We start from the raw sequence: 24159 nt of genomic DNA on the forward strand, positions 1-24159 counted from the left end.
AGGCTACAAGAATTCTGAATTTCCGAGAGGCTCCTAACTGCCTACACCATAGTACCCCAACCTAAAGTAAGGCTTGACAGGCATCAATCTCACTCATATATTAATAGCTTGACATCAACCTTTTGATTCAAGGAAAAGATCAATTAGGAAACCAGATCATGATGATGACAACTAGTTGTTTTTATTATCGATCTAGTTTTGGTATAGTAATAATGAATGAACAAGTAACAATCAAGATCATTGACAGGAAAGCATCACTATACTGAAAAGAATGTACAGTAACATAAATATAGAAAACTATGGACATATACAATAACACGGATTTTCTGGGTAAAAGCATAACAACAGCAGGACCACACAGTCCATTATGTCCCTTTCCAGGGCTTTGGTGAATATACCTCAAGGGAACAAAAAGAAGGCAGATGACCTGGACTAATATCTGAGGTGGAACTCCAGATTATTAAATAACTATATTTTTGAATAGTTATCTATTTTAAACAAAACAGCTTTTAAAACAACGAATATTTAAATTCAACATCTAATTAAATAAATTCTCCCTGATATTTTGTCCTCCTCTATTTCAGAAGCCAATCCTAATAAGAAGAAGAGTAAGAATAGTTCACTTTAAGTATATAATAGTTGCTATTGCTATTGCCATGAAGAAAACTTAAGAGGAGCTGGCATACAGCAGCCATGCCAGGCCCAGTAATCTCCTGGGGCTTATTATAATATTGACAGAAGAGTTATGCGCTTATACTATATTTGTGCTGTCAGACTCAATTCAATTTTACAAATGTTTTACAAATCCTTACTTAGAACCTAATATGTGTAAGCTATTGTGATAAGCACTTCAAACAATGAGAAGGGACTAAGAAATCAAATTTATAATAAAAAAATGTTTATACCCCCAAACAAGTATTATACAAGGCAAAGTGTGGCCTAAGAAGAGTAAATAAACTGTTAACTGTATCAAATGAGTGAGCATTATTGTTTTCATCAAGATAATCTGGAAATGCATCATAGAAGCTTTAACATTTGAGATAGACCTTGGAAAAAGGACACCATTACAATTGTAATAAAAAATGGTGGCAATTGTGGGAGGCAGACATTCTCTGTGGAGAGACATGTATTAGCAAAAGCATGCCTGAGTAAAGGGTCTCCAGAAAGCTTTCTGCAACTCATTTTGGGTATAATACAGGGTCCATTTGGAGTCTTGGAAAGAGAGAGACTTCAGTGTTAAACCAAGGTTTTATTTCAAGGACCTCAGATAATTTCAGAGTGAACAAGTCAGGGTGAGGAAGACAGTGATGGAGATGGTAATTGGGAGACATAGGGGTATATGGATATAAATAAAGATGCAGATATATCTATAGCTATCATATAATCTAAACATGCACATGAACAAATAAACAAATACATTTTTCTGTATACAGATCTAGATACATGATTTGGTAGCAATGACAATCCATTCAAAGTCATTGAAAAGGGACAGTTTCTAGGGGTAGTCAACCTTTTTATACCTACCGCCCACTTTTGTATCTCTGTTAGTAGTAAAATTTTCTAACCACCCACCGGTTCCACAGTAATGGTGATTTATAAAGTAGGGAAGTAACTTTACTTTATAAAATTTATAAAGCAGAGTTACAGCAAGTTAAAGCATATACTAATAATTACTTACCAAGTACTTTATGTCGGATTTTCACTAAGTTTGGCAGAATAAATCTTTATAAAACAAATTACTATAGTTAAATCTATTTTTTTACTTATACTTTGGCTGCTATGCTACCACCCACCATGAAAGCTGGAATGCCCACTAGTGGACGGTAGGGACCAGGTTGACTACCACTGGTTTAATCCAAGTTTTGTTTGTAAAGAATAACCTGGAAGCTATGTTTAGGAAGTAAAAATATCAAAAGGGTATAGAAGATAACTAACAAGAGTTTTGTAAAACACAGAGTGGATAGTTTTTAAGTAAAGGCTCTGGTATATCAATAAGAAAATGTTTGTCCCTCCTTGTTGAGAAAGGAGGGGTATGGGGGTACTTGAAGATGGGTCACTCATACTTTGAATATGGAGTGAGATGAAAGTTAACAATGAAAGACTTTGGGGGAACAAAGCATTCAAAATCTTGCTTATTTTCCATGTCTTTTCTAGCCACCTACTGGGCATTATGGCATCATATTATCTTAATATTTGAATTTTAGTAATATGCAATTAAAACCATGGTGTCAATAACATACACCCCCAAATACATTTACTGATGTTTTTTTATCTTACTAGCCTCATTTATTTTAATTCTAGGAAGATTGAACTTTTTCTTCCTATTCTGTCACTTCTCTTTTCCTCTCTGTGCCATCACAGCTGCAAAGTGCCTTTCAAGGTATCATCAACAGTTGAGACAACTTCCCTCTTCTCATAAGCTTACTAAGCTAAGAGCATCATCTTACAGTTTGGCCCGATCTTTGCATCTTAACTCCTTTCTCATTTTTTAAAATTTTTATTTATTCATTTTAGAGAGGAGGAAGGGAGAGGGAAAGAGAGAGAGAGAAAGAGAGAGAGAGAGAGAGAGAGAGAGAGAGAGAGAGAGAAAGGGGGGGAGGAGCAGGAAGCATCAACTCCCATATATGCCTTGACCAGACAAGTGCAGGGTTTTGAACCAGCAACCTCAGTGTTCCCAGGTCGACGCTTTATCTGTTGCACCACCAGAGGTCAGACCCTTTCCCATTTTTTATCATTGTTTTCCTATTTCTATTTATTTCTCTCTGTGACATAAGAGTTGAACCCCCACAAGAAGTGCAACTCACCATATCCCAAATAGAGTGAAATGAAAGACTATTTGGTGACTAGCAGAATTTTTGAGATTTGCCTCGGCTCACTCAAATGCAAAACTGCCTGCTCTACAGAGTTAAACGTGACATGACCCTTAGGCTACACAGCTGTATGATTATCAAAGACATCATAATCAAGTTTTGTTTAGAGGAATTATGCTATATCAGTTATTAATATTTTATAAAGCTACATTGGAGAATTTAAGAACATGTTTTTAACGTGACTATGAAAACATTTTCATTTGTTTTAAGCTTTAATTATTACAGTGTGACATGAATACTTGTTTTAAATTCTTTGTATTTTTTGAACAACCTATAGAAATATTTTAAAGAGTATATTAGTACTAACACCTTTAGCCATTAAAACTCTAGGACAACCTGACCAGGAGGTGGTGCAGTGGATAGAATGTAGACCTGGGATGCTGAGGACTCAGGTTCAAAACCCCCAGCTTGCTGGCAAGCTTATCGGCTTGAGTGTGGGCTCATAGACATGACCTCATGGTCACTGGCTTGAGCCCAAGTTTGCTGGTTTGAGCAAGGGGTCATTAGCGTGGCTGGAGCCCCCTGGTCAAGGCATGTGTGAGAAGCAATCAGTGAACAACTAAAGTGCCACAACTATGAGTTGATATTTCTCATCTTTCTCCCTTCTAGTCTGTCTGTCTCTTTCTCTAACTTAAACAAACAAACAAACAAAAAACACACTAAGGCAATTATAATTGCAAAAATTTGAACACTAACCAAAACAAGGTTATGTTTATATTCATAATATTGTGACTGTTTTAATAAAAAGGGGTCATATATTAGCATGAGGACACATTTCTCTTGAAAATTTTTGCCAGTGAATCTAGGACTTTCTTATTTCTCAGAGTGTAGATAATTGGATTTAGCAAAGGAATGATGACAGTGTAAAATAGAGAGTCCATCATGTCTTGGTCATCTGCTTGTGCAGATGCAGGACGCACATACATGAAGAGAAGAGAGCCAAAGTATAAAGACACAGATAGAAGATGGGCTCCGCAAGTGGAGAAGGCTTTCCTTAGGTCTTGTACAGACTTCTTTTTAAAGATTGTAAAGAGAACAAGTGTATAAGAAAAAAGAACAGTCAATATGGTGAACACCTGTATTGACCCAGAGAAAATAAAAACCATCAGAACATTAATGGAAGGGTCAATACAGGAAATCTTAAATAAAGGCATGATGTCACAATAAAAGTGATATATTATATTGGAATTGCAGAAAGTTAATCTGAATAAAGCAGCTATATGAATAAAAGCATGAAGAGCACCAGCTACAAATGATGAGACTAGCAGCCGTGTGCATAGTTCATTCGTTACGATCACTGGATAAAGTAATGGTTTGCATATGGCCACATAACGATCATATGCCATTATTGCCAGCAGAAAACATTCTGTGGTTGCACTGAATGAAAAGGAAAACAATTGTATCATGCATTCAGACACAGATATCATCTTACTCTTACTTAGGAAGTTGACCAGCATCTTGGGGGTGACTGTAGATGATATCCAAGCATCCACAAAGGCCAAACTCCCAAGGAATAAGTACATGGGGATGTGAAATTGAGGGTCATTCCATATGAGAGCAATTAGACCAAGGTTTCCCACCATGGTGGTCAGATATATCACCAAGAACACCAGGAACAAGAGGATTGGCCACTGTCGTTGATATATAAGTCCCATGAAGATAAACTCTGTCAGCAATGTTGCATTTTCTTTTTCCATGTCCTCACTCTATGTTGCCTGAAATAAAATTTAATAAATGGTAAAGAATTATTAATGATTTATAACATAAAAATATGGAGAAAAAGAGTTGAAAATAAAATCATGTATATCAGAATCTCCCCCTTCTTAATTTTTTTTATATCTATAATAGATAGAATTTATTTTGGGGTAGTTGAACAAACAGAAGAAAATGCAGTAATTTTAGTTCAAACTGTGCAGATATGAACAGATTTAGAAAAAAAGAAACACATTCTATGTGCTATATTTATTGGGACACCATTGATTGTAATAGAAAAATTTTGTTTATAAAACACAAATGTAGAATCAAGGGAAAGTAAGTTTGATGAAGAGCTGAGGTTAAAATGAATTGAATGCCATGTGAAAAATCTTAAACTTATTTTTTTATCCAGACAATAAGCAGGCACTGAAAATTAAGAGCTGTGGAGTGGTACTGTAAGATATTATAAAATATTTATATAAATACATGGTAGTGTGTATTTATATAAATACACTGCTGCTGGGAGGAGAAATTGGAGTCAGCATACTAGTCAGAAAGCCGATAGCTATGTCCAGTGATTCCTAAACCAGATTATGCATCAGAATGGTCTGAGGAATTTTTTTGTGTGTGTGCAAAATATAGATTTTTAGGTATTGATATTATTGTAGAAATTGTGTAGGTCAAGAATAGGTTCTATATCTACATTTTTAAAATTCTGTTCATATGATTCAAATGCATGTGAAGAATTGAGAGTGATGAGGAAGAATGAGAGACAGATGCAAAAGAATTCAGAATGTAGTCAATAGGACTCAGTGACATATTAGATGTGAAAGAAGTGAAGGAGAGGGGATTCACTTGGTAACTGGTAAGATGGTTGTCAAAACTGAGATCAAGAACTCAGATGCAGTGGCTTCTTTGTGCAGAGAGAGTCCTCTGAAATCCATGCTAGACTTGCTTAGTAGTATGAATCTAGTAGAGCATAATAGAAATAGTCTTAGGAGTCATTGGAGTAGCTGAGGCATATTTAGTGATGACCTATTCATTAGAGAGTGTGCACAAAGAGAAGAAAAGCACAGAAAGCAACTTGAAGAAATTATATTAAAGAGGTTATAAAGTAGATGCACAACATATATTAGAAGATCTGATAATCTTTTATATCACATAGCTGACTGGCTGAGGTTACTACCCACTTAGGAAGCCTAAATGGCTAGAAATCAACTTTCCTATCCCCATTTAACATAGAATTAGGCAACTTGACCTAATTTGACAAATCAAATCCTCCTAACCTACATTTTGAATATGAAGAGAGTGAGAAAATGTACAGGAACAAAAGAAGATATTGGTCTCAAAGGCAGAAATACAAAGACTGCAAAAATTACATCCTGAATCCATAATAATGGTATTGTCAATGTGAACTGGCATTCCAAATCCAGCAGGTGAAAAGCAGGTCTCACGGAGTTAATGTTGAGACATGATTTTGGCTAATGAATGGCTCCTTTGCTTTTTGCTGTTCCTGCTGCCCCCCCCCCTTTTAGTTGATTCCTCCAGTCTTTGTTGTACTGCTATGTTTGAGCAAATCTCCATTTTTATTAACTCATTTCTTGTTGCAACCAAGAGGTCTGACTAACCTCAAAGGCAGACTAGGGAGAAGTCAGAGTTCAGAGTGATCAGAGAAACAAACGGGGCAACTGGAAAGCTGAGTGTTGTGAACTTAGAAAAAAGATATTTCATAAGAACAAGGCCCTGGCCAGCTGGCTCAGTGGATAGAGTGTCAGCCTAGTTCCCAGCTTCTATTCCCGGTCAGGGCACACAAGAGACGTGACCATCTGCTTCTTGTCCTCTTTTCTCTTCCTCTTCCCCTCTGGCAGCCAGGGTCTCGATTGGTTCCAGCATTGGCCTTGGCCCTGAGGATAGCTTGACTGGTCCAAGCATCAGTCTCGGATGCTAAAAATAGCTTGGTTGGTATAAGCATGTGCCCTAGACAGGGGTTGTGGGATGCATCCCAGTCGGGACACATGCTAGAGTCAGTCTCACTATCTCCCCTCCTCTCACTTAAGAAAAAAGAAGAGGAAGAAGAAAAAGCCTGACCAGTCAGTGGCTCAGTGGATAGAACATTGGACTGGGACACAGAGGACCCAGGTTCGAAACCTTGAAGTCTCCGGCTTGAGCATGACCTCATCTGGCTTGAGCGTGGGCTCACCAACTTGAGCACAGGGTCTCTGGCTTGACCGTGGGATCATAGATATGACCCCAAAAGTTGCTTGCTTCAAGCCCAAAGTTACAAGCTTGAGCCCAAGGTCACTAGCTTGAGCAAGGGGTCACTTGCTCTGCTATAGCACCCCAGTCAAGGCACATATGAGAAAGCAATCAATGAACAACTAAGGTGCCGCAACAAAGAATTGATGCTTCTCATATTTCTCCCTTCCTGCCTGTCTGTTCCTATCTGTCCCTATCTCTGTCTTTCTCTCTCTGTCTCTGTCAAAAAAAAAGAAGAAAGAAGAAGAATGATGAAGTGATGTACATACCAAATACCAAAATAAATGACAAAATAAGACAAAGAGTTTTCAGATTTTACTGAGTGTAGAAACTAAGAGATTTTTAGTGGCATTAGTGAGTGTAATTTTCATTATGTAATATAGATAGAGTTGAGGCCAGAAAATAATGAGAAATGAAAGGGTCCCAAGTTGGTGATACAGAGTAATGCAGAGTAGTCCCAGCAATGTGGAGAACAGTTGACATTTTGTTTTCTTCTCCAAGAATATTTTACTGAAAGTTTTCAAAACAGAGGAGAATACAGGAAAGCACTGAGAGAAGAAAGGGAACAGAAGTGGGAAGGAAATATACATTTATGAAAAAAAAACAATGAAGAGTTGAGTAACAAATGGAAAATAACAGAGACATAGGTAAGTCTAAGAAAGACAAGCCAGAAAAGACTGAGAGAGGTGGTATCTGAGAAAGGCTGAAGAGGAAAGAAGAGGAAACGCAGAGGTGTGGGGGTAATCGCCTGAACTCTGGCATTCTTTAAACCTTATCAGTCCTCAGAATCTTTTCTTTTTGTTTACTTTCCCATTGAATATGCGTATGAAAAAGATAATTCAGTTTTAAATTTTATAAGTTTTATGTTGTTTATAAATATATTAGCACTGCCTAATAGCTCTTTTCATATTTAAAAGTTGCTTTCTTTTGTTATTACAGTGATTGGAAGTGTCCTTTAGAAATTCTGCTTGTTTTACTTAAGAGCACCTTCCTTTCTACCAGTTCTGTGTGTGTGTGTGTGTGTGTGTGTGTGTGTGTGTGTGTGTGTGTGTGTGTTTTGCAAAATAAAACAGAGCCAAAACTGGATCCTGGATACAGGCAATGTAAATAATGAGTGTCAATAATTCCAGTTGTTAAGTAGATTTTTATATGGAATGGATTCCTTCCTTGCGATCCCAATAACTAAATAATCAAAACTCTCAAATTCAGTTTGTGAGGGTACTTATATATTCATACATGCTAAAAAGCATACTGGAGGAAGACTTTCTACATATTTCTATATATACCAAAATCTACCTTATAAAATCATTATAGTTAGGTTAACAAAATAATAAAATTCATTAAAGGCAACAAGTTATAGTCTTAACAGCTATTTTGCACATCTAAATTTTAGTCATGAAAATGAAATACACTATTTTTTCCCATTTCCACCTGGCTATTTTGGCGGCTTATCAACCAAATCTAAATTATACATTAAATAGTACTTCAAATTTTTATCTAAAATAACAATGAATATTATACAAGTCATTTCTCTCTTACCCATATCTTTTGAAAAATTGTGAAGATTTTTTTCAATACATTAAGCTTTCTAAAGTTGAAAAATATACAGTAGCACAAGAATGACAATAACGTAGGTAACAATTCTTTGCATGCTGATTTATTCTGGGGGGTTCATTTCCCAGACCCAGGAAAATCCCGTTTATATTCATTTGCTTTGAACAGAAGACACAACCAATTATACAACTCTGTGCTTTTGCCAGAAGACAAAGGAGTCCAAAACTAAAATTCCCATGAGAACACCCAAGGATTCCCTTTAGGACAAAGCTACTGGGCATTGTGGACTTGGACATGCATGAAAAGCCCATGTTGTCCCACAGGTCATTACAAACTCTAAATTTATAAACATCAAGTCATTGTAGACAGTTCTAGTTTGAAGAATCAAAACTGTAGTTTATGTCACTATTTCCCACCACAAATAACATTTCTGACATGTTTATGCAAACTTGAATTTATCTATATAAATTTTGATGCGCTGAGTGCTTTGATTAGTATGGTCTTGTCTGAGCAAGTTATACCTGATTTTAATTAGGCCAAAATTCTAGATTCCCTTCAGGAACGAACCCCAAGTAAATGCTTTCATGCAAACTAAAGCTCACATTTCAGATCTGTAGCTAACTCCCCACTTTAAGCTAGAATGTGATGAAAAATCACAATGTCCAGTGGGAAACTCTTGGTCAATACCTTTGATTTTACTCTTTTAAGTTATTTTGACTTGTCAGAAACTGCTTATTATAGAAATATTTTAAAAATAATGATAATAAAAAATAAAAATATCTTGTAGTACCTAGAAATAGTGTTAATATTTTAGCATGAATCTTTTCAAATTTTTTTATCATATATTATACACACATTCATATATTTGCATGTTTCTAGATGAGGAAATTATACAGTATACATATAGTTTTACAACCTGATAATCCGGCTTAATTTATTTAAAATGATAGCTCTAGAGAAAGGAATTCAAATCTCTACTCGGATCCCATCTACATTTTCCTTTTTCTTCTCCCAGGCAAAGGAGATACTGACATAATGCATGAAATGACAAGACTCTGGTAGAACTGCGGAGATGGGTTTATGGAGCATTCATAGTCAGCCTGTGGCTTTGATTTACCATTGATTTTCTCTTCTTTAGCAGAAATGCTAAATAGTCTCTGGGCATGCTCCCATGAAACAGGCCCAGTCATCTAACTCTACTTTTTGATTAGAGAAATAAAGTTATCCATAGACTTTTTTGATCACTTGGAACCCCCACACCTCAGAGATTTCCCATCCTTACTCCCAGATCCTGACCTTTGGCAAAGGGAGCACAAAAAGGGATGTTGGAAGCCTAGCCAGGTTAGAAGGTCAAACAGCTCAGCTCCAGCCCTTCTGGTCCATCACCAACACTATCTTCTGGGAGTGAAAAGGCAAAATTTAAAGCCAGGGGTCCTGTCATGGAAAAGTAAGGCCCCCAAGCTGAGGACCTGGACCATTTTCATTTTTAGAAGTTATTTTTTATTGGGTATAGAATTCTGAGTTGACAGATTATTTTTTTCACAATTTGAAATATGTCACTCAATTTATCTTCTGGCTCTGTATTTTTTCCTTTTCTGTCTACTTTAAAACTTCTGTTTTTAACTGATTTTTAGCCACTTCAATAACCAAGTGTTTTTGTATTTTTATTTTGCTTGTGATTTGGTTTCTGTTTGTTTTGGTGTTTATCCTGCTTCAGGTTCTGTAAGCTTCTTGGATCTTTGGTTTGATATCTTTCTTTATTTTTGAAAAATTCTTGACCATTATATTTTTTATTTTTTTCCTCTACCACACTTTCTTTTCCTTTCAGATCCCAATTGTGTATATGTTAGATAACAATATTCTTTCACAGTATTTGACTGTTCTGGCTTTTTTTACTCTTTTTTTTCTTTGTGTTTAATTTCAATAATATCTATTGACTTATATTCCTTTTTTTCCTGTTGACCTATATTCAAGTTAAACGTTCTTTTCTCCACTGTGTCTAACTTACTAATGAACTCACCAAAGGCGTGTGTTACCTTTTTTCTCATTTCTTTTCTTTTCTTTTTTTTTTTTAGTAAGAGGAGGTGAAATAGAGAGACAGACTCTTGCATGTGCCCTGACTGAGACCCACCTGACAACCCCTATCTGGGTCCGAGGCTAGAATCAATCAATTACTTTTAGTGCCTGAGACTGACACTCAGATCAACTGAGATATCCTCAGTGCTCAAGGCCGACTCTAGAATCAATCAAGCTATTGGCTGTGGGAGGTGAAGAAAGAGAGAAGAAGGAGAGGGGAGAGAGAGAAAAGCAGATGGTTGCTTTTCATATGTTCCCTAACCAAGCATTAAACCCAGGACTTTCACATGCCCGGTTGACACTCTATCCACTGAGCCAACTGGCCAGGGACCTCATTTTCTTTAAAAAAATTTTCTTGCATTTTTGCTTGACTCTTAAAAGATGCTTTTTATTTATCACCTTGAAATTCCTCATCTGGTCATTCATGAAAGCTTTAACATATTAATAACGATCATTTTAAATTTCCTGACTGATAGTCCCAACCTCTGATTCATATCTGGGACAGGTTCTTTTGATTGATTTGTCTTTTAACATTAGGTTGTCTATTTCTTGCTTTTTATTTTTTGTTTGTCTCACAATTTTTCATTAAAATCTGGTCTTCATGTTTAGGATAGTAAAAATGGAAGCAATTAGTAATTAGAGGCTAGACAAATGAGACATACTGAATTATGAAAATCTAAAATTATTTTAAATAGCTGAAGTCTATATTTAGGACACCAAATTAAAAGGGACATTAACTTTCAACTTTGGCAGAGTCTATGTTTGTGTGTGGTGGGGCACAGACTCTTAAAGGTTTGAGGTAGAAGAATGAACCACTTTAAGATTCCACTTGAATCTAAATAACATATGGATAAATAGGGTATTTCCAAAGTAGTGAGAGGCCTCTTACCATTAATATTTCCATAAAAGTAATAACTGTCAAGTTCAAGTAAGATGTTACTGGTATGCCTAGTTCTATATCAAATATTAAATTCTACCTTAGAGGAACAGAGGTATCTTAATTTTTATTCCGCCAGATCCTGAGACATGATATGATTTAAGTGCAAATAATTTGTTTGTGAATAGTTGATGAGTGAAAAGATGAGGACGTGGAACAGGAAAGGGAATGTAGCCAATAAAGGGTGATGTATGAAACAAGTTACAACTGTGGGCAACCAAGCTTAAACATTTTTGGAAACACCATGAGCCTGTGTAGAACATGAACTTCGAATTTATATCAACCAAAGGGCAAAGAGTTGGAGTGTTTATTCACCAACTCCCATCTGTCTTTGGTTGATAAATGGTCTGGGGGAGATTCTAAGAATAGTTTTGATTTCCCAGATATTGTAAGTGAGGGTAGAATAGCTCTGGCCAACCATAAAAGCCCTCAGATGCAGATGTACAGTTAGAGAAGATATGGGCGGGCACCAACAGTACCTGTGATGAGATCTATAAGAGTCAACGAGCAATGTGGTCTGCGATTCACACTGAATGAGCCATTCAACACTAGCTATTATCGTGGGTCAGAGTATCCCCTCAAGCATCCCATCCTCAAAAAACTAAAGGTGAGGTTTCTTCACAAACAACCAAAGAAATGATAAAACTTGTTTTTATGGGATTAGAAAAGTGGAAAATAGTGTCTCAGAGTGAGTCATAGCGAACAATTTGTACTATGTAACACTCAACATAGGATTTCCTAACTGAAAGAGTCTCTTATACTGGCCAAAATTCCCCTAAAAGAGACATGAATGTTCATTTATTTTATAGTCTTTAACATCTAAATAAATACTTACAATACAGTTCTCAGTCATAGTATTATTATTTATTGGTCCAGTATTTATAGTGTCTTATACACAAGGCAGCCAGCCACACAATATTGTGTCGTGAATAATGTCCCTGAGATTAGAAGTGCTCACAGCCTGCACGACCATTCACAATCTCTCTGAATACACTTTGTCTCAATTTAGCTGTGTATCTCATTATTTTTCTATCAATACTTGATAAAATGTTGTCCCACTATTTTTATACTTTCAGTGTAACAGATGGGAAGTCCAATTTTACTGTACTTATTTTTCCTTGTTAATAATTTAATCTCTCTGTCTAGAAACTTGTACATCTTTTTACCTCTGGAGCCTGAGACGTTTTGCCGGGAACATATTCTCCTGGTTAGTATAGTGGTTAGTATATTATAGGTGACATCCATTGTTTCTAGGTAATGGCTCGAAGAGCTTTAATTTAGATTGAGGTAAGCTTGACTTGCCCATTCTAAAATCCCCAGCTTAAAAGTTGTAAATGCTCTACAGCAGTGTTTTTCAACCAGTGTGCTGCGAGACATGGTCAGGTGTGCCACAGGGAAATTAAACATGGGTCCCTGTAAAGCCAGCAGCCGTGGCCAGGGCCACTATCACAGCAGCCCGGCCCATGCAGGTTCGCATTGGATTCGGACAGTCGGTAAAGAAACAGCGGAGCCAAAAACTGGTGGGCCATAGCCTTTAATCCTACCTTGCACCCGGCGGGCAAGTAAAAACATACACTGGGCTCCAAAACCCAGTCACACTCAGTGCTCACAAAGCCACTGACTTATCCGAGTTTCCTAGAATCAAAGGTTTCTAGCTCACCAACCTTATTCTCCTCAGTTCCCCATTTTCTTCCTTATCCCAGATACAAACTCTACACAGACTGGCATCTCACTCAGCACTCCGCCATCTTGGCTGCTTCTCCTGGCCTCCTCCACATGGCCTCCTCCTGCTGCTGGCTCTACTCTCTCTGCTCTCTCATACTAATCTCAGGAACCAAGAGCCAAACTCCCACTCCGTTCCCATTTTATAGTATAGAAATCCAAACCCTTAATCCAATATACATAATAGGGAAGTCTCTAATACAAAGTCACTTCTCTGAGGCATGATAGGATTGTACCACCTTACACCAAAAAGGGTAGGAAAGGCCTAATCCCAAAACCAAGCCCCAGGCTACAAGGATTCCGCCTGCCTTTAGCCCACCCCAACACACATTAATATCACCTGGGCGACGGCTTCCTCGTGTTATCTTTAACAAAGTGAGCATAATACATTTCATCCGCCCAACAGTCCCCAAACTACAGCCTGTGTGCCGGATATGGCCCGAGGAGGCTATTTATCCAGCCCGCCGCCAGCCACCCCCATCTGAACATAAACATTCCCCTCACAATCCCTCCAGCTATCAGCGACAGGAAGAGTGGAGTCACAGGGAACACTCACTGACCAATCACCTTCTAGGATTCATCCTGACCACTAGCGATGGACCAATAGTAGGCTGCCTCTCGTCCACACCCAGGAAGGTCCCCGCTCTGGCTGCTGCGCACTTGTCATTGTGTGGCCGCAGTGAGTAGTTGAAGCTGCTACTCCTCCCCATGGTCCCGATTTCTAATCCTGGTCCAGACTGGAGATAAATGTTGCCACCACTAGATGAAGCCTCAGCCTCAGCTGGTTATGCCTATCCTGATGGTGTATATAGATATTTGACCTTTTTCTTTTTAAAAGAGGCCCCCCCGCAAAGGGTGATATACAATGCATCACAATGTTATCTAACTTTAAAGCTAAAGTTTGCTAATCTTCCTTTGGACAGTTTTTGGTTATCTGTTGCTAAGGAGTTAGTTCCCCATTCTGGCCAACAAAGCTATTTTGACATTGCTCCCGTTTTCAACCACATATCTATGTGAGCTGAGCTTCTCAAGCTTGACTGTGATAAAAATTAAAAACAGAGAGAGACTGAGAACTGTTGAGGAAGAGCTTCGTGTGTGTCTTTCTACCATTCCTGTCAGGATATCCCTTTTGTGTTCATTGAAACAGGCCCAGGTTTCACACTAAGTGAGTATAAATACATTTAGAAACTATATTATTAACTATATGTATAATATGTACTGTGTTAGAGTGTCATTTTGTGTCATTTTGGTAGGTGGTGTACCCCAGGATTTTGTAAATGTAAAAAAATGTGCCGCGGCTCAAAAAAGGTTGAAAATCACTGCTCTACAGAACCCCTCCACTAGTGGATTCTTCCCTAAATACTCAAAAAAGGTAAATACTACAATTTCTGAAAGTTTTAGAAAACTTTTAATATTATATGGCTTCACAGCTCTTGTGTTTTGAAATAATAGTGTCCTTCACAATCGAAACCTTTTCCCCAGTGGTGGGTGGGATTCAGCTGGTTCTCACCAGTTTGGCAAAACCAATACCAAATTTTTTGTTGAGTTTGGCAAACCAGTTGTTAAAATGGCACTTGTTTTTGTTTTGTTTTGTTTTGTTTTTTGGTATTTTTTTGAAGTTGGAAACGGGGAGGCAGTTAGACAGACTCCTGCATGTGCCCGACCAGGATCCGCTCGACTGGGATCCACCCGGCATGCCCACCAGGGGGATGCTCTGCCCATCTGGGACATTGCTCTGTTGCAACCAGGGCCATTCTAGCGCCTGAGGCAGAGGCCATAAAGCCATTCTCAGCGCCCGGGCCAACCTTGCTCCAATGGAGCCTTGGCTGCGGAAGGGAAGAGAGAGACAGAGAGGAAGGAGAAGGGGAGTGGTGGAGAAGCAGATGGGCGCTTCTCCTGTGTGCCCTGGCCGGGAATCGTAGCCAACCAATGTGAAAATCACAGATTTACATTCCTTGCTCTTTTTTAACATGCATCTGCACAATAAAGTATTCGAAGCACCCATAGTAATGTTCATTCTGCGCATAGGTGAAAATAATTGCAAGTGAGAACGCCAATCAAGAAGCAATATGGAAATATCTTAAATAATAATTTTATTGTTTTTTGTCAGGTATTTAATATTTTTTCATTAACTCTTTCTTGTAACATCTAGTTTTGTGTACCTCTTTTATTGTTCTTTTTTAAGTATTAAATGCATGAAATAATAAACTACCTTTGGTATATCTTTTTTTTATATACTTAAAGTGGTCATTAGGGCAGAGAACCAGTTGTTAAATTATTTGAATCCCACCACTGCTTTTCCCTCTGCCTGGTTGAAGAGATAGAAGGGGAACTTGCAGAAGTACAGATGGATTGAGCATTTGGGTCTCCATCAATATCCAAGATACTTCTGTTATGTCCCTCCTATTATATGACAAGGACCATTTCACCTAGTACTGATATGACTTAAAGAAATTTTGAATTTGGTTGGCTCCAGTGTATATGTGCAGTGTTGTGTTTCAGTCCTCACCTTTGTATATACTCCTAGCTTGAGTACTTGCTCTATAAATACATCAGGTTTTCTATATACAGGTACATGATTCTTCCTCTTAATTGTTCTTTACTGCTCAGCCTGTTATTGCTAAGGATTTTCAGCAGTCATGGGTAGCCAAAGATATTACAACTTTAAACAAATGGTACATTTACTACTTTAGAGTTCTTTTATACATAGGCAATACCAATATTGCCTATTGTTTCCCTGATAAAAGGCACTTTGTATTTTCATATATTTGAGCCATAGTTTTATTCAATAGTCTACTTTATTTTATTCTAACTTCTGTTATTCTCAATAAAATCCACCAATAACTTAGATTCCACATTAAAAAAATTATCTACTACAAAGAAAGTTTTCTTTTCAGGGACAGTTTCTTCCAAGAATTCACTTCACCTGAGATTCAGAATAGTTGAGAAACAAGAATTTCTATACGCGAGCTCTGGACGATTGTCTTGGCTCAGTCACACCAGCCTCAAACAAAGAAACATGCAAATGTCTGCTACAGTAAAATTACAAACTACTTTTAACTAATTTAGAAAAAATTTACAAAGAGCCGAAAATTGCAGATTTTAAATGCTTAATTTCAAAAAGCATGTTCAATTTTTTTAAATAAAAAAACTAGTTTCATGTGTTTTAAAGTTCTTCCACTGAAACAAAAATCCACTGAAGTTGACTTTCATCATCACACAGCACTCAGAAACTACCATGGACACTATCCCTCTGTTAAAGTGATAAGGCCGCCCTGGCCGGTTGGCTCAGCGGTAGAGCGTCGGCCTGGCGTGCGGGGGACCCAGGTTCGATTCCTGGCCAGGGCACATAGGAGAAGCACCCATTTGCTTCTCCACACCCCCCTCCTTCCTCTCTGTCTCTCTCTTCCCCTCCTGCAGCCAAGGCTCCATTGGAGCAAAGATGGCCCGGGCGCTGAGGATGGCTCCTTGGCCTCTGCCCCAGGCGCTAGAGTGGTTCTGGTCATGGCAGAAGCGACGCCCCAGGGGGGCAGAGCGTCGCCCCCTGGTGGGCGTGCCTGGTGGGGTGCATGCGGGAGTCTGTCTGACTGTCTCTCCCCATTTCCAGCTTCAGAAAAATACAAAAAAAAAAAAAAAAAAAAGATAAGGCCAAGGGCTGATTTGCATAACTCCAGATGTCTTGTCTTGTACAAAATTTGAAAAAGACAAGTTTGAAATGTGCCTTTAAAATTTCATTTATTTATTAGTCTCCTCAAGGCACCTATAACCTCTTTATTTCTCAGGCTATAAATAAAAGGATTTAGAAGGGGAATAATGATTGTGTAAAATAAAGAATATATTTCCTCCTGATTTTCGAGGAGGCCAGATCCAGGACGCACATACATGAAGAATAGAGTGCCATAGAATAAGGAAACAGAGAGCAGGTGGGCACTGCATGTGGAAAAGGCCTTGCTTCTCCCTTTTTTAGACTTTGTTTTTAGGGTGACACGGAGGACATGGGTGTAAGACACTATGATGGTCATAAAAGTGCAAAATTGTATAAACACTGAAAATATAAAAATCAGGAGCATATTAACACCAGGGTCAGTACAAGAAATCTTAAACAGTTGTAAAATTTCACAGTAGAAATAATGTATTACATTGGACTCACAGAAAGTTAATCTAAATAACAAACCGACATGCATCATGGGATGAAGAAACCCAATGAGATACGAAATCCCTAGTAATTGAATACAGAAGATATTGGACATCACTACTTGATAAAGCAAGGGGTTACATATGGCTACATAGCGGTCATAGGCCATCACTACCAAGAGAAAACATTCTGTGTTTGCGCTAGAAGCAAAAATATAAAACTGGGTGATGCACTCAGCCAGGGATATCATGTGATGCTCAGATAAAAGGTTAATTAGCATGTTGGGAGTCACAGAGGATGAAGAACAGGCATCTGCAAAGGCTAAACTGCCAAGGAGTAAATACATAGGGTTGTGAAGATGGGGGTCCTTCCAGATGAGAAAAATAAGGCCAAGGTTGCCCACCATGGTGGTTAGATAGACGACCAAGAACACTAGGAATAGGGGGACCTGCAGCCCTGGAAGATCTGTCAGTCCCATAAGAACAAACTCAGTCACCTGTGTTTTGTTTACCTCCATCATATTCACTCAGGCTGATCCCTGCAATGAAAAAATAAGTGAAGAACAGTTATAAAAAGCCACTAAAAAACCCTTTTATTTGGAAAAAATGCATCTTCCTTATTTATGTATCCTCTTGAATCAGAACACTTACCTTTACCCTAAGTAAAAATTATTTACAAATAATAAGTATTTGGGCAACTGGTCCTAAAAATTATATATATATATAATGTAAAGATTTTATTATTTCTCTAAGAGAAGTTGACTTTTATTTTTAATTTAGAAAATTGATTGCAATTTAATAATAATCATCTTCTAATTTAAAAAATATTTGAAAATAGAAATAAAATTAGGCTTTTTAGAAATGCAAAGGACTAGTTATCAAAACTAATAACACACAGTCTAAATAATACAGCATGATTCTTCAAGTTAAGAACAGATTGAAATACTTACTCTGACCATTAACACAATATTAACTTAGACATTGTGATACAGCTAAGATATTAATAAAATTAAATATAATATAGAAATAAAATATCATAAGACTTGTAGGAGATAAATTTATATTTCTTACTAATGTTGTATTGTTATAATTATACAAATAACAGTATGATTTTAGTAAATATTAAATGGATAATAAATATGTAAATAATCACTTGATTTTTCTATGCAAAAAATAACCAAAAGAAAGAGAAATAAAAGAAAAATGTGTCCTTTTATTATTCATAACACTTTAAAATACATAATAATTTTTAAAATATTTAAGACCTTTGTGAAGAAAATTACAAAACTAACCAAAGGGCATTATACCATGTCTGAAGAAATAGACAGCCAAATGTGTGTTTAGATAAGAAAACTTAGTATTATGTCAGTAGAGTTAAAATTAATTTCAATTAGAATCCTAATTACTTTTTAAATGTAGTAACATAAGCATAAAATTCATGTAAAATAAAATAATTTTGAAGAGACAAGGAAAATATAAACAGTAAAAAAGTCAAGTATTTAGCAGTAAGCTTAAAAACACAAAGCTATTCAACAAGATTATGATCTGGTATAGAAACAAGAAAATATAATAGTGAACCAAATAAACACTCCAATGACAAATCCTAGTATGTACTGGATTTAATGTATTACATGGGTTGTTTTCCGTTGAGGAAAATAATGATTTATTTAATAAACAGTATGGCTATATTTCTTCATCTAACTGGGAAAAAAAGTAAGAATGGCTTCCTCTCTTATGCCTCTTTTTAAAAAGCTGCTAGATCAAGAACATAAAAGTAAAAAATTGAATAACAAGAAATTAAAAAATAGTCTAAGAAATTTCATGACACAAATATAATTTAAATATATTATTAAAATCTTTGACTAATATAAGAATTCATAAATTACAAAAAAATTATAGGTATAGTTAATCTATTTTTTTTTTTTTACAGAGACAGAGAGAGAGAGTCAGAGAGAGGGATAGATAGGGACAGACAGGAATGAAGAGAGATGAGAAGCATCAGCCCTGGCCGGTTGGCTCAGCAGTAGAGCGTTGGCCTGGCGTGCGGGGAACCGGGTTCGATTCCCGGCCAGGGCACATAGGAGAAGCGCCCATTTGCTTCTCCACCCCCTCCCCTTCCTTCCTCTCTGTCTCTCTCTTCCCCTCCCGCAGCGGAGGCTCCTTTGGAGCAAAGATGACCCAGGCGCTGGGGATGGCTCCTTGGCCTCTGCCCCAGGCGCTAGAGTGGCTCTGGTCGCTCGCGGCGGAGCGACGCTCCTGAGGGGCAGAGCATCGCCCCCTGGTGGGCAGAGCGTCGCCCCTGGTGGGCGTGCCAGGTGGATCCCGGTCGGGCGCATGCGGGAGTCTGTCTGGCTGTCTCTCCCCGTTTCCAGCTTCAGGAAAAAAAAAAAAAAAAGAAGCATCAATCATTAGTTTTTCATTGCGACACCTTAGTTGTTTATTGATTGCTTTCTCATATGTGCCTTGACCATGGGGCTACAGCAGACCGAGAAACCCCTTGCTCGAGCCAGCGACCTTGGGTCCAAGCTGGTGAGCTTTTGCTCAAACCAGATGAGTCCTCACTCAAGCTGGCGACCTCGGGGTCTTGAACCTGGGTCCTCCGCATCCCAGTTCGACGCTCTATCCACTGCGCCACCGCCTGGTCAGGCAATCTAATTTTTAATTGCAAGAAGTGGAGTATGTATCAAATCCCTAATAAGGTAAAAAATAAATAAAACTTTGAAAGAAATATGTATAATAAGTAGAATAGGTAAAATATTTGTACCTATCACATACAAATATTACAAATTGAAAAAAAAGTTAAATAATTCAATAGAAAAATGAAAATGGAATGGGATGGGCAAGTCATAAAAAAATATGTCAACACATTTAATAAATTGGGAAATTAGGAAAAGATGCTCACCTTACCCAGTGCTAAGGATGTGCAAATAAAATAAAATAGCAATGACATCATTTTTCATTCCTCAGATTAGCAAAATTTACTGCTTATGGAAATCTGGAAAAGTCCACACTCACTGGTGAAAATGTAAATTAGTAGACCTTTTAAAAACAAACTGGCAGGATTTTTTTAAAATAAAAATATGCTACAAACACAGAGATATACATCTACAATCCATTAAATAGCAATGACATAGCGCTTCATAGGGAGAAAATTCTAGTGCAGTAGTGTTCATGAGGCTAAAGACTGGAAAAATATGAAAACCAATCAGGATGAAGCAATAGTTGAACAAATCCAGGTGAACTCATCAATATTATGGCCCTCATTTAAAAATAAGTTACTGTGCTACTAGTTGACTCAAGGAAATTACCACAATTATTAGGAAAGTAAGAAAAGTAAGATGCAGAGAAATGTGTATGAAACCACCACATTAAACAAAGAGAAAGTGAAGTCCTAAAATTCTCACTCTATGTATATCTATGAATATATGCACATATATTTGCATATAAACATAAAGATTGTATAAAGTAATAGAGTCCAGGTTAATAGTTATTGTCTTTATGTAAGTGAGAGAAAAGAATGAAGGGAGGAGGACAGAGATTAATAGCACCCTTAAAAAAGTTTTCCTGATGAAAACACATATATGTTATTATCTTATTTATACAATTATATATATTTATATGTACAAGGAAATATTTTTAAATAGTCTTAAGATTATTAATAGTGAGAAAGAGGAAAGGATAAATAAGAATAACAATGCTATTATTGCATTTCAGGTGATAATAAAAATTAAATGAAAATACAGAAATTATAAGTAATTTTTTAATAAAAGTGTATCTTAAGTTCAGAAATTTTTTGGATTATGTAACATATGCTTTTGAGTATTTTCAGTGATAATCTGACTTTAACCATTGAGAGTAGTTGCTTTCGGACTATGTCTCTCTCTCTTATTGAGTAGACAAAGACATTTTGTAAGTGAATAAAGTTAGGTATACAAGTACAATAATTTTTTTGTAGTTTTCCTCATATTTATCATTTTTTGGGGATATATTGGTAAACATTTTATAACTTTTGTCAGTATTGCAGATGGAATATTTGATGTGGTGTTTAAAGAATTTGATTTTGTTCTATTACATACAATTTTTTTCTAAAAGGAAATCTAAAAGAAGAAATCTCAAGATATTTGGAGGTGAATGCAGACTTAAATTAGCTAAGAGAAAATTCACCTATTATTTGGTGTGTAAGTTCAGTTGTTTCTCCAAGTAAAATAAATAATACAACTTTATATACATACCTTCTCGTGATAAAAATACATTTTAAAAATTGTCATCTATGTATCAAAATTGAATCTGTGTAACTTCAAAATAGGTCTGAGGCAATATTTTTCTTAATGGGTCAGCATTAGGGAGAATGGTAGGTTATTTCCCATCTTCACTGAGAATAGAACAAGAAAAATTAACCTTAAAATTTTATCTTTTAAAATAACATATATACCCACAAGGAGCTCGGGAAACACAAGAAGACTGACTGATACGTCTCTGCTGAAAATTGGCCCTATGGACACTGAGGGCAATAATTTAGTTTCCACATGGGGGTTTCATCCTGTGTGAGCCTATCTAGCTTTGTTGCTAACTTTAAACCTATAATCGATAGTTCTAATTTTAATAATTAAGTCATGGGTCATTAGGCATTTAGGATCTTTTTCCTTAAGATGTGTGTGTGTGTGACAATATATGTGTGTGTTTTTACACATATATATCTTACCATACATTTTAAGAGTCTAAGAAAATTATCATTGGTGACTCTAGTTTATCTTTTCATGATTCCATGAATATATTAAAAAAGTTTGAGCAGTATAGTTTAGTTGCCATACCCTGACAAAGAAAATTTTCTATAATATGAAATAATCTCTAAACTTTTGAGTCATTATCATTTTCCCCATTTGACTCATTCTTCTACTATTCATAATTTACCATTAAAAAGAACTCTTATTATGCATGTCTCCTCAACATTAAAATATCTAGTATTTATGACAAGCATCAAGTATATTTCATCCTGAAGTAAAACAGAAAATCTCATAGCATTGCCAGGAATTTCCATTCTCTTTTTTTCAATGTTTATTTTATTGATTTTAGAGAGAGGAAAAGAGAAAGCGACAGAGACAAGAACATTGATCTATTCCTGTATGTGTCCTGACCTGGGATCAAACCGGCAACCTCTGCATTTCAGGATGATGCTCTAACCATCCATGCTATCCGGCCACACAGGATTTTCATTTCTTACCTGGACATTTTATTATCAAATAAGCAAACTGAAAAACTACAAATAATTAAAAATTAGACAGATCTTGATGTCCTCACTCATCTCCTAAGTCTTTGCGAGATGAAAAAAATGGTTGATTTTTGAAGAAAAGAAGTTGGATTTCAAAGAAAAAAAAAATCTGTATTTTCCTCTACTGTACTCTACGTTGTAGCCAGAGTGGTCTTTATAAGTTGCCAAACTGATGAGGCCCTCAGTGCTCTCACATCCATGGCTGCATCTCTTCTTAAAACCCCTTATGAAGAAAAGAGGAAGTTGCAGAATGAAGCAATGTTTCCTTCTGCAAAGATTTTCCATGGAAACCTCAAATGCATGGACATATTTATACGTATTCTTTCAAATATAATCATACATTAACAAGTACAAAGAACCTTGTGATTCCCGCAATGAAAGTTACCAATAAATTCCCTGTAGGATGAAGGTAAAGTTGTTCTACTGGGCATTGTGAGTTAATCAACAATCACCTCAGGCACACCCAAAAATAACAATTAGAACTACAATTTGTATCATTAGGGTTCACTGTGAGGGCAACTATACAAACTGTTTCTGAGCAGTTTTTAGGACATATTCATTTCTTCTATCGTATTGCTCTTAATGTTGCCACATTTCAACCTTCTAATACTTTTTTCAAACATCTCAGAGTCATCAAATTCAATATGTTCAAAACCAAAGTTAGAGTGTTTTCAAACCATATCATTAAACCTCGACCTCATTCTGTCTTCCCATTCTCCGTTAATGACGTTGCTATCTACTCCATTTTCATTTATTTATTTATTCATTCATTCATTTATTTATTTATTGAGACAGAGAGACAGAGAGGGATAGATAGGGACAGACAGACAGGAAGAGAGGAGAAGCATCAATTCTTCATTGCATCTCCTTAGTCTCCTTAGTTGTTCATTGATTGCTTTCCCACACATGCCTTGACCAGGAAGCTACAGCAGACCAAGTGACCCCTTGCTCAAGCCAGCAACCTTGGGCTCAAGCTGGTGAGTCTTGTTCAAACCAGATGAGCCTGCGCTCAAGCCAGCGACTTTGGGGTTTCGAACCTGTGTCCTCCACATCCCAGTTTGATGCTCTATCCACTGTGCCACCACTTAGTCAGGCTTTTCCTTCTGATATACCTATTATTCTTATGTTAGTCTTTTTGATGGAGTCAGACAATTCCTGTAGGGCTTTCTCATTTTTTTAAATTTTTGAGTCTCTCTCCTCTTCTCTCTGTTGTGCCTCAAGTTGCTTGTCTTCCATGTCACTAATCCTACCTTCTATCTCTCCTGTTCTATTAGCTAAGCTTGTTACCTCATTTTTCAGTTCATGAATTGAGTTTTTCACCTCTGTTTGATTTGTTTTTATAGTTTCAATTTCCTTGGTAATATATTCTTTCTGTTTATTGAGTTGTTTTTTGAGCTCCCTAAATTGCCTTTTTGTGTTTTCTTGTATATCTCTGAGTATTTTTAGGATTTCTATTTTAAATTCTCTGTCATTTAACTCCAAGGTTTCCAATCTATTAAATTTTTTCTATAGATATTTCCTCATCTATCTGTGCTACATCTCTGTCTTTTGTATCCGTGATGTTCAATTTCCTTTTCCTTAAAGGCATCTGAGGGTGGTTTTGTTAATACCACCAACGAGAATTAATAAAGAATAAAAAGTTAAAA

At 36.7% G+C, this 24159-nt stretch overlaps 2 protein-coding genes across 3 annotated transcripts; both read right to left on the reverse strand.

The window, feature by feature from the left end:
• Positions 1-3530: 3530 nt before the first annotated feature.
• LOC136379770 (olfactory receptor 5H2-like) lies at positions 3531-8671 on the reverse strand. Of its 2 annotated transcripts, XM_066347312.1 has the most exons (2): positions 8664-8671; positions 3531-4574 (listed from the first exon to the last, which is right to left on the reverse strand). In XM_066347312.1, the coding sequence occupies exons 1-2, from the start codon at positions 8669-8671 to the stop codon at positions 3629-3631; spliced, it is 954 nt and encodes a 317-aa protein (XP_066203409.1). In that variant the 3' UTR covers positions 3531-3628. The 2 variants fall into 2 exon arrangements, with proteins under 2 accessions (XP_066203409.1, XP_066203411.1); XM_066347314.1 differs by lacking the exon at positions 8664-8671 and having other exon boundaries at positions 3531-4582.
• An 8170-nt stretch (positions 8672-16841) lies between these two features.
• Positions 16842-21562, reverse strand: LOC136379757 (olfactory receptor 5AC1-like). Its single transcript, XM_066347300.1, has 2 exons — positions 21477-21562; positions 16842-17783 (listed from the first exon to the last, which is right to left on the reverse strand). Exon 2 carries the CDS (start codon positions 17763-17765, stop codon positions 16842-16844), a length of 924 nt encoding a protein of 307 aa, XP_066203397.1. The 5' UTR covers positions 17766-17783; positions 21477-21562.
• Between the last annotated feature and the right edge of the window lie 2597 nt (positions 21563-24159).

The sequence above is a fragment of the Saccopteryx leptura genome, chromosome 8 (genome assembly GCF_036850995.1).
Source record: "Saccopteryx leptura isolate mSacLep1 chromosome 8, mSacLep1_pri_phased_curated, whole genome shotgun sequence".
NCBI lineage: Eukaryota > Metazoa > Chordata > Mammalia > Chiroptera > Emballonuridae > Saccopteryx > Saccopteryx leptura.

Excerpts from the sequence above, each read along its gene's own strand:
- LOC136379757 (XM_066347300.1), bottom strand. The coding sequence starts at position 17,765 with ATGATGGAGGTAAACAAAACACAGGTGACTGAGTTTGTTCTTATGGGA.